The sequence below is a fragment of the Kryptolebias marmoratus genome, linkage group LG14 (genome assembly GCF_001649575.2).
Source record: "Kryptolebias marmoratus isolate JLee-2015 linkage group LG14, ASM164957v2, whole genome shotgun sequence".
Taxonomy (NCBI): domain Eukaryota; kingdom Metazoa; phylum Chordata; class Actinopteri; order Cyprinodontiformes; family Rivulidae; genus Kryptolebias; species Kryptolebias marmoratus.
The window spans coordinates 2,529,998-2,541,621 of record NC_051443.1 but is presented as its reverse complement, the minus strand read 5'-3'; the positions used below and the strand labels follow the sequence as shown (position 1 = coordinate 2,541,621).

Here is an 11,624-nt window from a genome sequence, read left to right as displayed (position 1 = left end):
AGTCTCTTTAGTCAAAGGCTTCTTTAGATTAGTTGTAAAACGGACCGCTACAGGAGATCATTCCTGCCCACAGCCATCACCATCTATAATAACTCCTTGGTTTAAATGAGCTACGTCAACATTTAATTTCCCTTTGGGATTAATAAAGTATTTTTGAATTGAATTGAATTGAATTGAGTAATGTAGTCGTCTTTCTTTGTTCTCCACAGGAGTTCCGTGTAGTCTGGAATCAGTTTTCTAAATTGTTGTTTATTTTGTTGTTGTTTCTTGCTTATTTAACTGTATTGTAAAGCAAAATGTTTTAGTGTTAATTTCACAGGTTTACACTGTACTGAAAATGAAAGGAGAGTGGAGGAAACAGATTGAATTAAAGAATAAAAAAGTTATTATTTTGTTTTTGTAGACCATAGTTCTACAAAATCTGACCAAGAAGTTAATATGCTGCAGTTTGGGGCCACCTCAGTTACTTTTTCAAGTCTTATTTTAAAGGTTTTTTAGGGAAAAGTGAGACACTTTAGTTGGTTTGTTTTTCACTTTGGTTTCAGGTTTAAAAATGATGCCATTGTTGCTGAAGTGACCAGAATGGTAAGATTGGACCCTGGAGCTGTCAGCGATGTACCCGAGGCTGTCAAGGTACGATTACTCAGTCCTGCAAAGTACATTTTGATTCATTTCCCATTTAAATTTGAAATTAAATGTGGATCTTTCACTCTTTATTCAAATAGTTTCTGGTGACATGGCATACAATTGATGCTGATTCTCCTGAGCTGAGTCACATCTTGTGTTGGGCTCCAGCTGATCCACCTACTGGTCTGTCCTACTTCAGCAGTATGTACCCGCCTCATCCTCTCACTGCGCAGTATGGAGTTAAAGTGCTGCGCTCTTTTCCTCCGGTATGTCACAATGATGTGGATTTATACTTCAGGCCTGCAGCTCAGATACACTGACTTGTGTTTTTTTTCTAAAATAGTCAGTATTATTACAAGTATTTTTTTGTCCTCCTAGGATGCCATCTTGTTCTACATTCCTCAGATTGTACAAGCACTTCGATATGACAGGGTAAACACTAACCAGTGCCTTCACTAACCTCTCTCAGACAGAGCAGTTGTTTTAAATTTTTTTCCTGCACAGATGGGTTATGTAAGAGAGTACATCTTGTGGGCAGCACAAAAGTCTCAACTTCTGGCCCATCAGTTCATCTGGAACATGAAGACCAACACCTACGTAGATGAGGAGGGACACCAGAAAGACCGTGAGTGAACACTCCTCATCTGTCAACTTTTTTTTATCAAGACCTACTCAAGTATGTCTAAATGTTTTTTGACAAAATACATTTGTTTTACAACCCCAATTCTGAAAAAGCTGGGAAATTGAGTGAAATATAAATAAAAGCAGAATCAATGATTTACCAAAAAATATAAAATCTTATAAATCTATATTTTATTTTTTTAATGAAACATAGTCAACATGTCAAATGTGTAAACTAGAAATTATACAGTTTTTATTTTAAAAAATATCTCTAATTATATAGCAGCAACACATCTAAAAAAAGTTGTTCCTGGGCCATGTTTCACACTGTGAAGCATCCCTTCTTTTAACAACAGTTTGTAAACCTCTAGGAACTGAGGTGACCAGTTGCTGAAGTTTTTGGACAACCTGGGAGCTTGAAAGTTCTGAGCAGCCTCTTAGCTGTTCCTAGAACTGCGCTCCTCTGGTCAGAGATCTCTGAAGTTCTTCCTGGAATCTATTGGAGCCACTCTTCCAGTTTGGGATCACAACACCGAGTGCTCCAATGACCACTGTCACCACTGTAGCTTTTACACTCTACACTCTTTCAGCCTTTTGTATTTCTCTAGCTTCTTGTGCTCCTTCTTACTGATGTTAGTCACTTGGGATTGCTACATCACCACTGCCTTCTTCTGTTGCTTGTTTGACTACAATGTCTGGTTGGTTAGTCATCACCTGTTTGTCAGTCTGGATCTGGAAGTCCCACAGTATCTTAGCCCTATGACCTAGATATTTCTGTACACTATTCCAACCACTTGGTTCTGGCATTCCATGTACACTTTGCTTTGCCTGCGTGCATCTTACTTCCTGCTATTATGTGCTGGACTATGTCAGGGACAACTTTTCACAGCCTGCATGTAGGGTCCTGTCTGGTGTGGTAGACCCCAGCCTCTATTACTCTTGTGCTGAGGACCTATTCTTGTGCTGCCATGATTAGTGCCTCAGTCCTGTTCTTCAGTCCAGCCCTTTCTAGCCACTGGTAGGATTTGTCGATTTGCCGTTGGTACACGCCACAAAAGGGCTTTTCTTTCCATGATGGTTCCTCTTGTTTTTCATCTTCTACACTAGGATTCTGCTGCCTGAGAAATTCACTGTTCCATTATTGGGGACTTTCTTCCTGCTATACTCCAGGATCTTCGTTGTCTCATCCTGTAGTGTGTCTGATGCTCACTAGTCATCTGCCTCCTTGCTTTCCCTTAGTGTACAGTCTCACAGTGCTAAACTTGTGGTAAAATCCTCCATGCATTGCGAGGAGCTTTCTTTTCTTGATATCGGTGGCTTCTATCTCCTCCTTTGGCCCGGCTGTTATATCAGTGGGGTATCTGATGACTGGCACTGCATACATGTTGATGGCTTGGACTTTGTTCTTGCCATTCAGCTAGCTCTTCGGGATTTGCCTTGGTAGTGGCTGACTTCCTTGCGGCCTTATCATGGCCACACTTTGTGGTGAGTTGGCTAAGGGGGTTCAGGCCTGTTCACAACAGGAGTAGGGAAAATGTATCACCTTGTTGTATGCCGCGCTTGATATTGATTTGTGCAGTTGGCTTTGAATTGGCCTCTAGAGGTGTCTTACGCATTCCCACAGAATTTTTTGTGAAGGATCTTAGTGTTCTGTTGATGTTGTACAGTTTCAAGCACTCCAGTATCCATGTGTGTGGCACTGAATCATAGACTTTCCTGTAGTCAGTCCAGGCGGTGCAAAGGTTTGTGTGTCTGGTCTTACAGTTCTAATCTTAAATTAAAAAAGATTAAAAAACAAAAACAACTGGACTTCTATTCTGTCCAGTTGTTTTTGTTTTTTAACATTTTTTGAATTTACCATGGTCTGGATCTACACCAGCATGTTCTAATCTTAGATCCTGGAATCATGGGACATTATCACTGTGTGATGCCTCCTCCTATATTATTCTCCAGTATTGCTCAGGGTGTATTGCTCAGGGTGTATTGCTCAGGGTGTATTGCTCAGGGTGTATTGCTCAGGGTGTATTGCTCAGGGTGTATTGCTCAGGGTCAGCTCTGAGTTGATCTTACTTTCATGTTTTTCCTCTACCATTGCGACTACACACTGCATGGTGAGGTGAAGAATACCCTGTTTACCCTCCTGGTTTAAGCTTTTGAGTGTACTTCCTCAGGCGAGTAGCCAGAGCTTTGTCTCTATAGCCTCAAGTATGAACAATTTGCGGTATATTTGTGCCAGGTCATTCTTTGTTGAACCTTTCTGTTGCTCTGACAGCTGGCTGATTTCTCTTTGTGTTGCCTTGATCTTAGCTTTCAGCCTCCTCCTCCATGGGGATGGTGCTCCTTGTATGTTAGTTGTAGCCTCAATTGTATAACCAAGCATTTCAGGACCAATGATCCTGTTTTTTACCAGCTTATTGGTCTTCTTGAATGGTACTAGTGGGGATATTTAGCAGTGCTGTGTTCACATCTTCTAGCAGAAGATGCACTGGGTCTGAACTTGTTTCTGAGTCAGTCTGGATATTGGGCATCAAAGTTTTCCCATTCTCTTTCTCTCTCTGTCTTTAAAATTAAAATTATTTCTTAATGCACTGTGATGGTAACTCACCACACCAAGTAATGATAACTAACTGCACTAATATAGCTAAATGATAATTACTCACTACGCCATTTACCATTAAGCTAATTAGTAAATCAGTTTAAAAATTTCTGTATAGGTAAATGGTATATATTGCCCTAATCCTGTACATTGCCATAGAACTTAATCCCAGTGTAAATAAAACAGACTTGACATGTTGTGCAGTGAATTGACATATTGTAAATTGGTCAGCTGCAGTGAGTTGACTTAAAATGCAATTAGTCGACCTGCTCCCAAATTAAAGGTGAGGACTAGTTTAAAAAAACTACACAAATTGCACTCATAAAAAATGTTTTATTTACATTTGTCATTGTGTTGTTCTGTAGGCTCTGTGTACATTCAAGACTAATTTCTTTCTACACACAGTTTTTCCATGTTTATTTCTGGCTACTTTGTATGAGATTAATGGTCCTTTTTTCCTCTAGTTGTGTATATTTTTTAATGGAAAGCCTTTATTTGGTAAAATTAAATGAGAAGAAGTTACAGGATTGTTATATGTTTATGAGTGTTTTTGTGCAGCGGACATTGGGGAGCTGCTGGAGCAAATGGTGGAGGAGATCACAGGTTCTCTGTCAGGTCCAGCTAAGGATTTTTACCAGAGAGAGTTTGACTTCTTCCATAAGATCACAAACGTGTCTGCTATTATCAAGTGAGTTTTTTAGGTTCTTTCCTTTGCGCCAACCAAGACAGGGCTTTGTTTAAAGCTAACCTATATGTGTTCTAATTTTTCAGGCCTGTTCCAAAGGGAGAGGAGAGAAAACGAGCCTGTCTCAAAGCTTTGTCTGACATCAAAGTGCAGCCAGGTACTAAGCTATTTAACATGAGGTTTTTTTTTAATTGAATTGAATTTTTTTTTTTTTTCCATATTTACAGTTGGGATGATATTATTTAAAATAATTTTCAAAAAAGTATCTGATGTAGAATTCTACATCAGATAACTTTTTTTTTGGAACAATTTGAACAAAAAAGACAATAAAACAGAGGAATGAGTCACATCTTATTTCTCATTTTGTAAAAGTACAAGACATGTATCTCACAAGACTTATCATATAAAGATCCTACAGCACCATTTTTTCCTATTGTGCGTTCCTGTTTATACTTCTTCCAACAAGCTTTCTAGGTCCTCTCTCATAATGTCTACTTTATGAATTGAGATAAAGTTGAAATATATAAAAAATTAAAGAAAGAATTAGGATAAATGCTTAAAAAAATCTAAACCAAGAAAGAGTGAGCCAGTGTGAAAGCTGAAAGTTCCAGATTCAGTCAGGCAGTGACCCTAAAATGTTCTTTTCAGTGTTTAGATCTATTAATCTCTTATCTTTTACTTGTACGTTGTTTTTTTTTTTACACCAGTACTTGAAGTGGGCTAGTACTTTCCAATATGCAGTACCGGCACTTCTAAATTTTCATCCTTAGCATACCGTCACCTAGTGTATCCCCTCTTCTCATAAACCTGCCAGTGTCACTAATTGTAGGTAAACTTCGGGCAATTCAAATGAACTACATTACCCACAGGACATGGGTTAAAAACAGAAAGTCATGACTCGCTCATCTGATTGGGTCAAATATAGAGGAGGATAAGGTGATGTGTGACTCATAAGGAACAATGATTGGTTAAAAGTTAAGCACGAGGAGCCAGTCAGAGGTACAGCTGGGTGAGTGCCAAGATTCTGATCCCTGGTACTGAGGACCATACTGTATACAGAGCCTAAGCCTGTGTGCAATTCTCCTGTCTTTCTTTGGGTTTTACCAATCCCTCTGCTTTGACTGGCAGGGAATGAAACTCCTACCTACTAATCTTTTTGCTAAGAAAACTGCTTCAAATAAAACTACAGCATTGCTTTGGAACTTGTAAGCATCCTAATATTATGACCTGTCAGGCAATTAATTATTTGATGTTGATCAACAATAAATAATAAGCATTATATAGAAAAATTTTAATATATACAGATTGATATCTATAAGATTTGACATATGTTCTTTAGGATTCTTTAATTTGCTGTTTTGGCTATCTGTCATTAGTTGTAGGAACAGTCAACTAGTAAATCATGATTATACAGCATGAACTAACATCTTGTCTATTCATTTATTTATTTATTTTGTGCCATTGTAATTAAAAGAAAAGACATCTCAGCGTCACTGAAGTAGGGGAGAGGGTATAATTTATTATGAGATGGAGACGTTTGAATCATTAAAAATTCATAAATTATAACACCTTGGGGCACCATCCTCCAGAGAGGGAAAAATAACATAAATCTAGAATTTTTAGTTATCAGTCTCACAATTTAACTACCCTAAATCATGAGTTCTTCACTTTGGATTAAAATCGTAATCATATTAAAACACGTACAACTGAGTTGAGTTTTCGCACTATTTAAGTGACTTTTATTGAACAGGTAAATATAACACAAGTTCTGGCAGATTATGAAAATATTGCACGTTTGACTGAGTGGTTAAATTAACATGAAGGTTGAACAGAAAAGTCTAAATAAAGCAAGAAGTTAAAATTTTGAGGCCGAAGGGGTTTGAAAAATTAACTTTGTGTAATGAAAATGATGATTAATTTTATGGATTTGACCACCTAAATGAGACTAACTCTATTGACCAGCTTGTAGCACCATCAGAAGCAAACCAGCAAACGGTTCAGAGATTTTATCCTACCAAGAGAAGGATCCGTCTGGCCACTGTCTCTTGGTACCAGCCAAGAACTTTTAGGCCACGATGGGGTAAAAGGTGACCAGAAGATGTTGTCTCCAGGGTACTTTCCCTCAGCAGGAACTGAGTCGAACCTTTGGCCAGTTCCAGTGGTCCAAACAGTTGGCAGCTCATCCTCGGTAGGCAGGTGAATGACCCTCGGATGGCCATTCGAAGCTGGCTTGATTGTTAAGCTGGGGTGAAGAGTCGATCTCACGAAGACGATGCAGTGGAATTTAATAAAAACTCTGACTGTTACTTATTTAAACTAACTTCCTAAATTAATGTCAAAGTCAGCCGATGAAATAAACTGAAAACTTCTTAACGACTAAAATTTTCCTCAAAAGGGAAAATGTGATGAAGTCAGCAATGCGTAAAACAAAACAAACACGAAAAAGCAAGCGATCCAAAACAAAAAAACCCAAAAGAGAACATTAGAAGAAGATAGATGGAGAGGGGTTGCGCTACACTTTTAAACAAAGCTGGGGGGTGTGCTTTGTATGCGGATAATTCTATCGGAGCCGCGGTTCTCAAAAGAAGGCGGGAGCTTCAGTGGTCATTTAGCCAATGAGCAGTACCCCTCCTCTGAGGGGGAGTTTTTGACACTTTGGACCAAGAGAAATAAAACTGAACGTGATTAATGTATGTATTCCTTTTCTGCATCAACATTAAACTTAATTAGCACAAAGGAGAAGCAGACTCAATCAGTGATTAAATTAAGTTTTCTCAAATGAAGTTGATCCTTTACAACTCAATGAATCATAGTATTTAGCACTGTAAAAACACATAGGTTGATATACTTGTAACCTGATGGGAGATACTGAGTGGGTTTTACTTACACATGTACCATATGACAGTATAATAATGCTAATAATGTTCTCACATGACATCTGATATGCAAATGAATGAAAGCAAAACAGAAAATCCTTAGGTTGGTATCCAACTATGATTGTTTATAAAATTCTTTTTAGGCTGCTGCCAAAGGAGTCTGTTTCCTCTTCTCATGATAAGATCAGAGAGCCATCTGGGTTTCTTTCTTCTAAACACTGGTGAATTAATATAGGTGAAATCCTCCCCCTTGCAAAAGGGCTGTTAATGCAAACAGTGTCTGGGAAAGAAGAATTTGTGGATTGGGAGTGACCTGGTGTTTCAGCAGTCCCTAAATCTGCTGTGTGACCCTACATATTCCCCACTTGCAAGTTACCACCTGGTTCCAAAGTGGGTGAATCACAACCGACCAGGTCCATACAGCAGAAGTATTCCAATGAAGAGTCAAGGTCAAGGTAGTTCCATAAAAATCCACAAGGAGTCTTCTGGATGGCAGAAGAGAGGCAGCTCACTGGAGATTGAGGTAGGCTGAACCATTTGGCTGGTGACTTCTGGTGCTCATTTAGCTAAATATGAAATTAATTTATCATATAGGGACTAAAGTTAATAACATTCGGAAGCATGCATTCTTAGGGATAGCCTAAAATTATCAACAAACATTCTACAAATCTTAAGCTAATAAGTGATGAAGCTAATACCACTGAATCTATACATGCAGGAATGGGAAGTATATATAGGCTAATAATAGAATCTAACAGGAATAATAATAATATTAATATTAATCAATTTAATTTATAATGCACTTTTCATTAATAAAAATCTCAGTGCTACATGGTATATCCAGAACGCTGCTGCTCGTGTTCTCACTAAAACCAGGAAGATAGAGCACATAACACCAGTTTTAAAGTCCCTACACTGACTCCCTGTAGCTCAAAGAATAGACTTTAAAATCCTGTTGTTAGTTTATAAATCACTGAACGGTTTAGCACCACAATACATTAAAGATCTGTTATCGCTGTACCAACCGTCTAGACCCCTCAGATCTTCTGGTTCTGGACTGCTCTGCATCCCCAGAACCAGAACCAAACAAGGAGAANCTGGGTGCCTTTAAATCTCAACTTAAAACCCACCTCTTTAGAATTGCTTATGGCTAAATTAGGCTTAGAGTGCGGGTTTTTGTCTCTTTCTTACTGCTTATTCAATGTCACATGCTGTTTTTATTTTGTTTTTTTAATTATGTAAAGCACCTTGAAATGCCTTGCTGCTGAAATGTGCTATACAAATAAAATTTAATTGATTGATACATCTAAAAACATAAAATCAACAATCAAAAACAATCTAAAGAATCTAACAGGAATAAGCCACATGCAAATTTGAATAAACAAAATTGGAAGTTTGGAACTATGGTTGGTTTGCGAGTTCCAACACTTTAGGGATGTAGGAGAGGTCAAATTGTCATAGAGACTGCTAGTTTCTGAAACGTTTTGGATGGGTTTGTTTTATTTGACATCTAGTTATTTTGTTAAGTCGAGTGGTGCATTTATGGCTTGGTAAGGTTCGGTGTGTTTGAAGTAGGGGATACCATACCTGCGATGGTATACCTTAAAATACCCTAAAATACTTAATTTTAAGATACCTGAAGGTGTCTTAAAATTATTACTGGATCTGCTGAGTATGACCATAATCAACAGTTAAACAATCAAACAATACATCCACAGACCTAAGTAGTGCAACCCCCACTTAAAGTTAGAATTTTGCTGATTGTAAGCTGATTTGCTGTAGCTTAATCTGTTGGTCAAGACAAGTTTGGTTCTCTGCTTAAGGTTTATGGTTATGGTTTATGGTACAAGAATTTTACGCTTTTTTTATTTGTGAAGCTTGACTTTATCCCCCACTTGAAGCTCTTTGTGGGAGGCTTTCTGATTGTGGTGTGTCTTGCCTCCCTCAGCTGTCTTGTTAAGATGTTTTTGTGTGAAGGCACAGGTGTTGGTTCAGATTGTTCATGTACTGGTGGGTTGTGCAGGCTTCAGCTACACAGACTTTAGGGATTGTCTGTCCAGACCTGAGGTTGTCAAGATCAGGGACAGGTGAACCCTGAGGAACTAAGGTCGAAGACAACTGAACATCATTAATAAAGCCCACTTGGACTCCAAGTTTGACCAAAATGTTGCGTCCTATGTATATTTGGTGTGGCAGTTCAGGAACTACTAGGAATGAGTGACTCAATTCCCTGTGGTTCCTGGACTGGAGCTTGAGGGCACATGCGCCCCCTGCCGTCAGGACATGAACAGGTTTTGTGTTAGCTGGGAAGTGGCAGGTCTTCCTTACCATTTTGATGTCAGGTTACAAAACTCCTATAGGATTTCTCTCTGCAACTTAAACTTCACAGTTACATGGCACAAATGGTTCTGCTACATAAATACCTTCATACAAGGTAAGCTCTAAGAAACCATCTCAGCTGAAGACAACTATGGAAACATTTTCCAGATAAGCATTATTTCCTCTTTAGTGGTTTAAAATACATATCTTCCTGTATTTTGTGCAATCTATCACCCACCAAAGTACAACAAGGATTTTTAAAAAAGATTTTAATAGTTTTATGACTATGTTACATGATCACCGTCTTTTAATAGTAGGTAATTTTATATATTCATGTCTGCTGCAAGGCTGAACTGCTTGTCAAAGACTTTTTGAACATTATTGATTATTTTAATCTCACAAAGTCTGTCACTGATGCTACTCATGAAAAAAGGACACACTCAATCTTGTGCTGTCCTATGGATTACTGTGTGCTTTCTGGAAATTGGTGAAGCTCTTTTATCAGACCATCTACCTGTCCTGTTCACTGTGGTCTCTGGTAGGAATCATCATGCTGGATCATCCGTGCAATCTACACGTACAATTAACTCTAACACTGCGCTGTGTTTTTTCCACCAGTTTTAAAGACTGTCTCCTGCAATCCACAGTTCTGTTCTGTGTCCAGTGTGGAGGAGCTCATTGGTCTTTTTAACTGTACTTGTATCGATATTTTAAATTCTGTTACTGCACTCGAGGTCAAATGATCTAAGTCTCTGTCTCAGCCATGGCTGAATGAAACCACCGCAGGCATGCTAAGAGAAAATGGAAAAAGGACAGACTACAAGTTTCAGTCTGCCTGTTGAAATATCAGAGTGCTGTTAAAGCTGCTAAGTCTGCTTTTTCTCATGTGATTTTAATCTACAGTTTCAGACCTCCGCTTCTTTTAAATGTTTTTCTGTTGTTAATCCTTGTGATTCTGGCCCCATTGCTGAATCGCTGGCACTGTGTAAAAAGCTTTTAAAGTTCTTCATTGAAAAATCTTTTGCTCTGAGGCCCTCTTCAGCTCAAGATGACACAGACCCTTCTTTACCTCCTTTGCCCTCAGCTGCCTTTGAACAGTTTGAGCTGGTGACTTTTGCTGCTTTAAAGAACATTGTACATCATTGTTTCTCAACCTTTTTTGGGCCAGCGCCCCCCTATCCATTATCAAGGATGATGAAATACATTTGTAAGGAAAAGGCAAAAGCAAAATATAAACATTACTTGATGAAATGCATGTGTAAGGAAAAGGCAAAAGCAAAATATATATATTTCTGCTTTTATTTTTGATTATATCGGTTTTGGTCCTCCATAGAACGACACATTCCATGGTTGTGGGAAAGATGTCAGTCTGTTTGAGAAGGGTCTAATCATTGGCATGCATCAAGCAGAGAAAACATCTAAGGATATTGCAGAAATTAGGAACTGTCCAATGCATTCTTAAAAACTGGAAGGATAGTGGGGACCCATTGTCTTGGAGGAAGAAATGTGGCTGGAAAAAAATCCTGAATGATTGTGATCGGCGATCACTATAACGTTTGATGAAATCAAATTTAAGAAAAACAACAGTAGAACTCCAGGCTACGTTTAATAGTCAAAGTAAGAGCATTTCCACACGCACAATGTGAAGGGAACTCAAGGGATTGGGACTGAACAGCTGTGTAGCTTTAAGAAAACCACCAAAATCAGTGAGGCTAACCGGAAAAAAAGGCTTCAATATGCTAGAGAGCATAAAGATTGGACTAGAGCAGTGTTTCTCAACCTTTTTTGGGCCAGCGCCCCCCTATCCATTATCAAGGCTTCTTACCGCCCCCCTCCCACCCCCCACCCTTTTTTTTTTTTGCCTGTTTATGTGAATAAATTGTTTTTATTCATGGACTTA

The 11,624-nt window shown here is 38.6% G+C and overlaps 1 protein-coding gene across 5 annotated transcripts in view; it reads left to right on the top strand.

Moving 5' to 3' along the window:
* pi4kaa (phosphatidylinositol 4-kinase, catalytic, alpha a) overlaps positions 1-11,624 on the top strand; it is a 222,391-nt gene that overhangs the window by 156,961 nt on the left and 53,806 nt on the right. For all 5 annotated transcript variants that reach the window (XM_037979490.1, XM_037979489.1, XM_037979492.1 and 2 more), the window contains 6 exons: positions 546-633; positions 726-893; positions 1,006-1,059; positions 1,132-1,252; positions 4,403-4,532; positions 4,616-4,686. In XM_037979490.1, the coding sequence (XP_037835418.1) occupies positions 546-633; positions 726-893; positions 1,006-1,059; positions 1,132-1,252; positions 4,403-4,532; positions 4,616-4,686 (632 nt within the window). The remainder of the gene's footprint in view (positions 1-545; positions 634-725; positions 894-1,005; positions 1,060-1,131; positions 1,253-4,402; positions 4,533-4,615; positions 4,687-11,624) is intronic.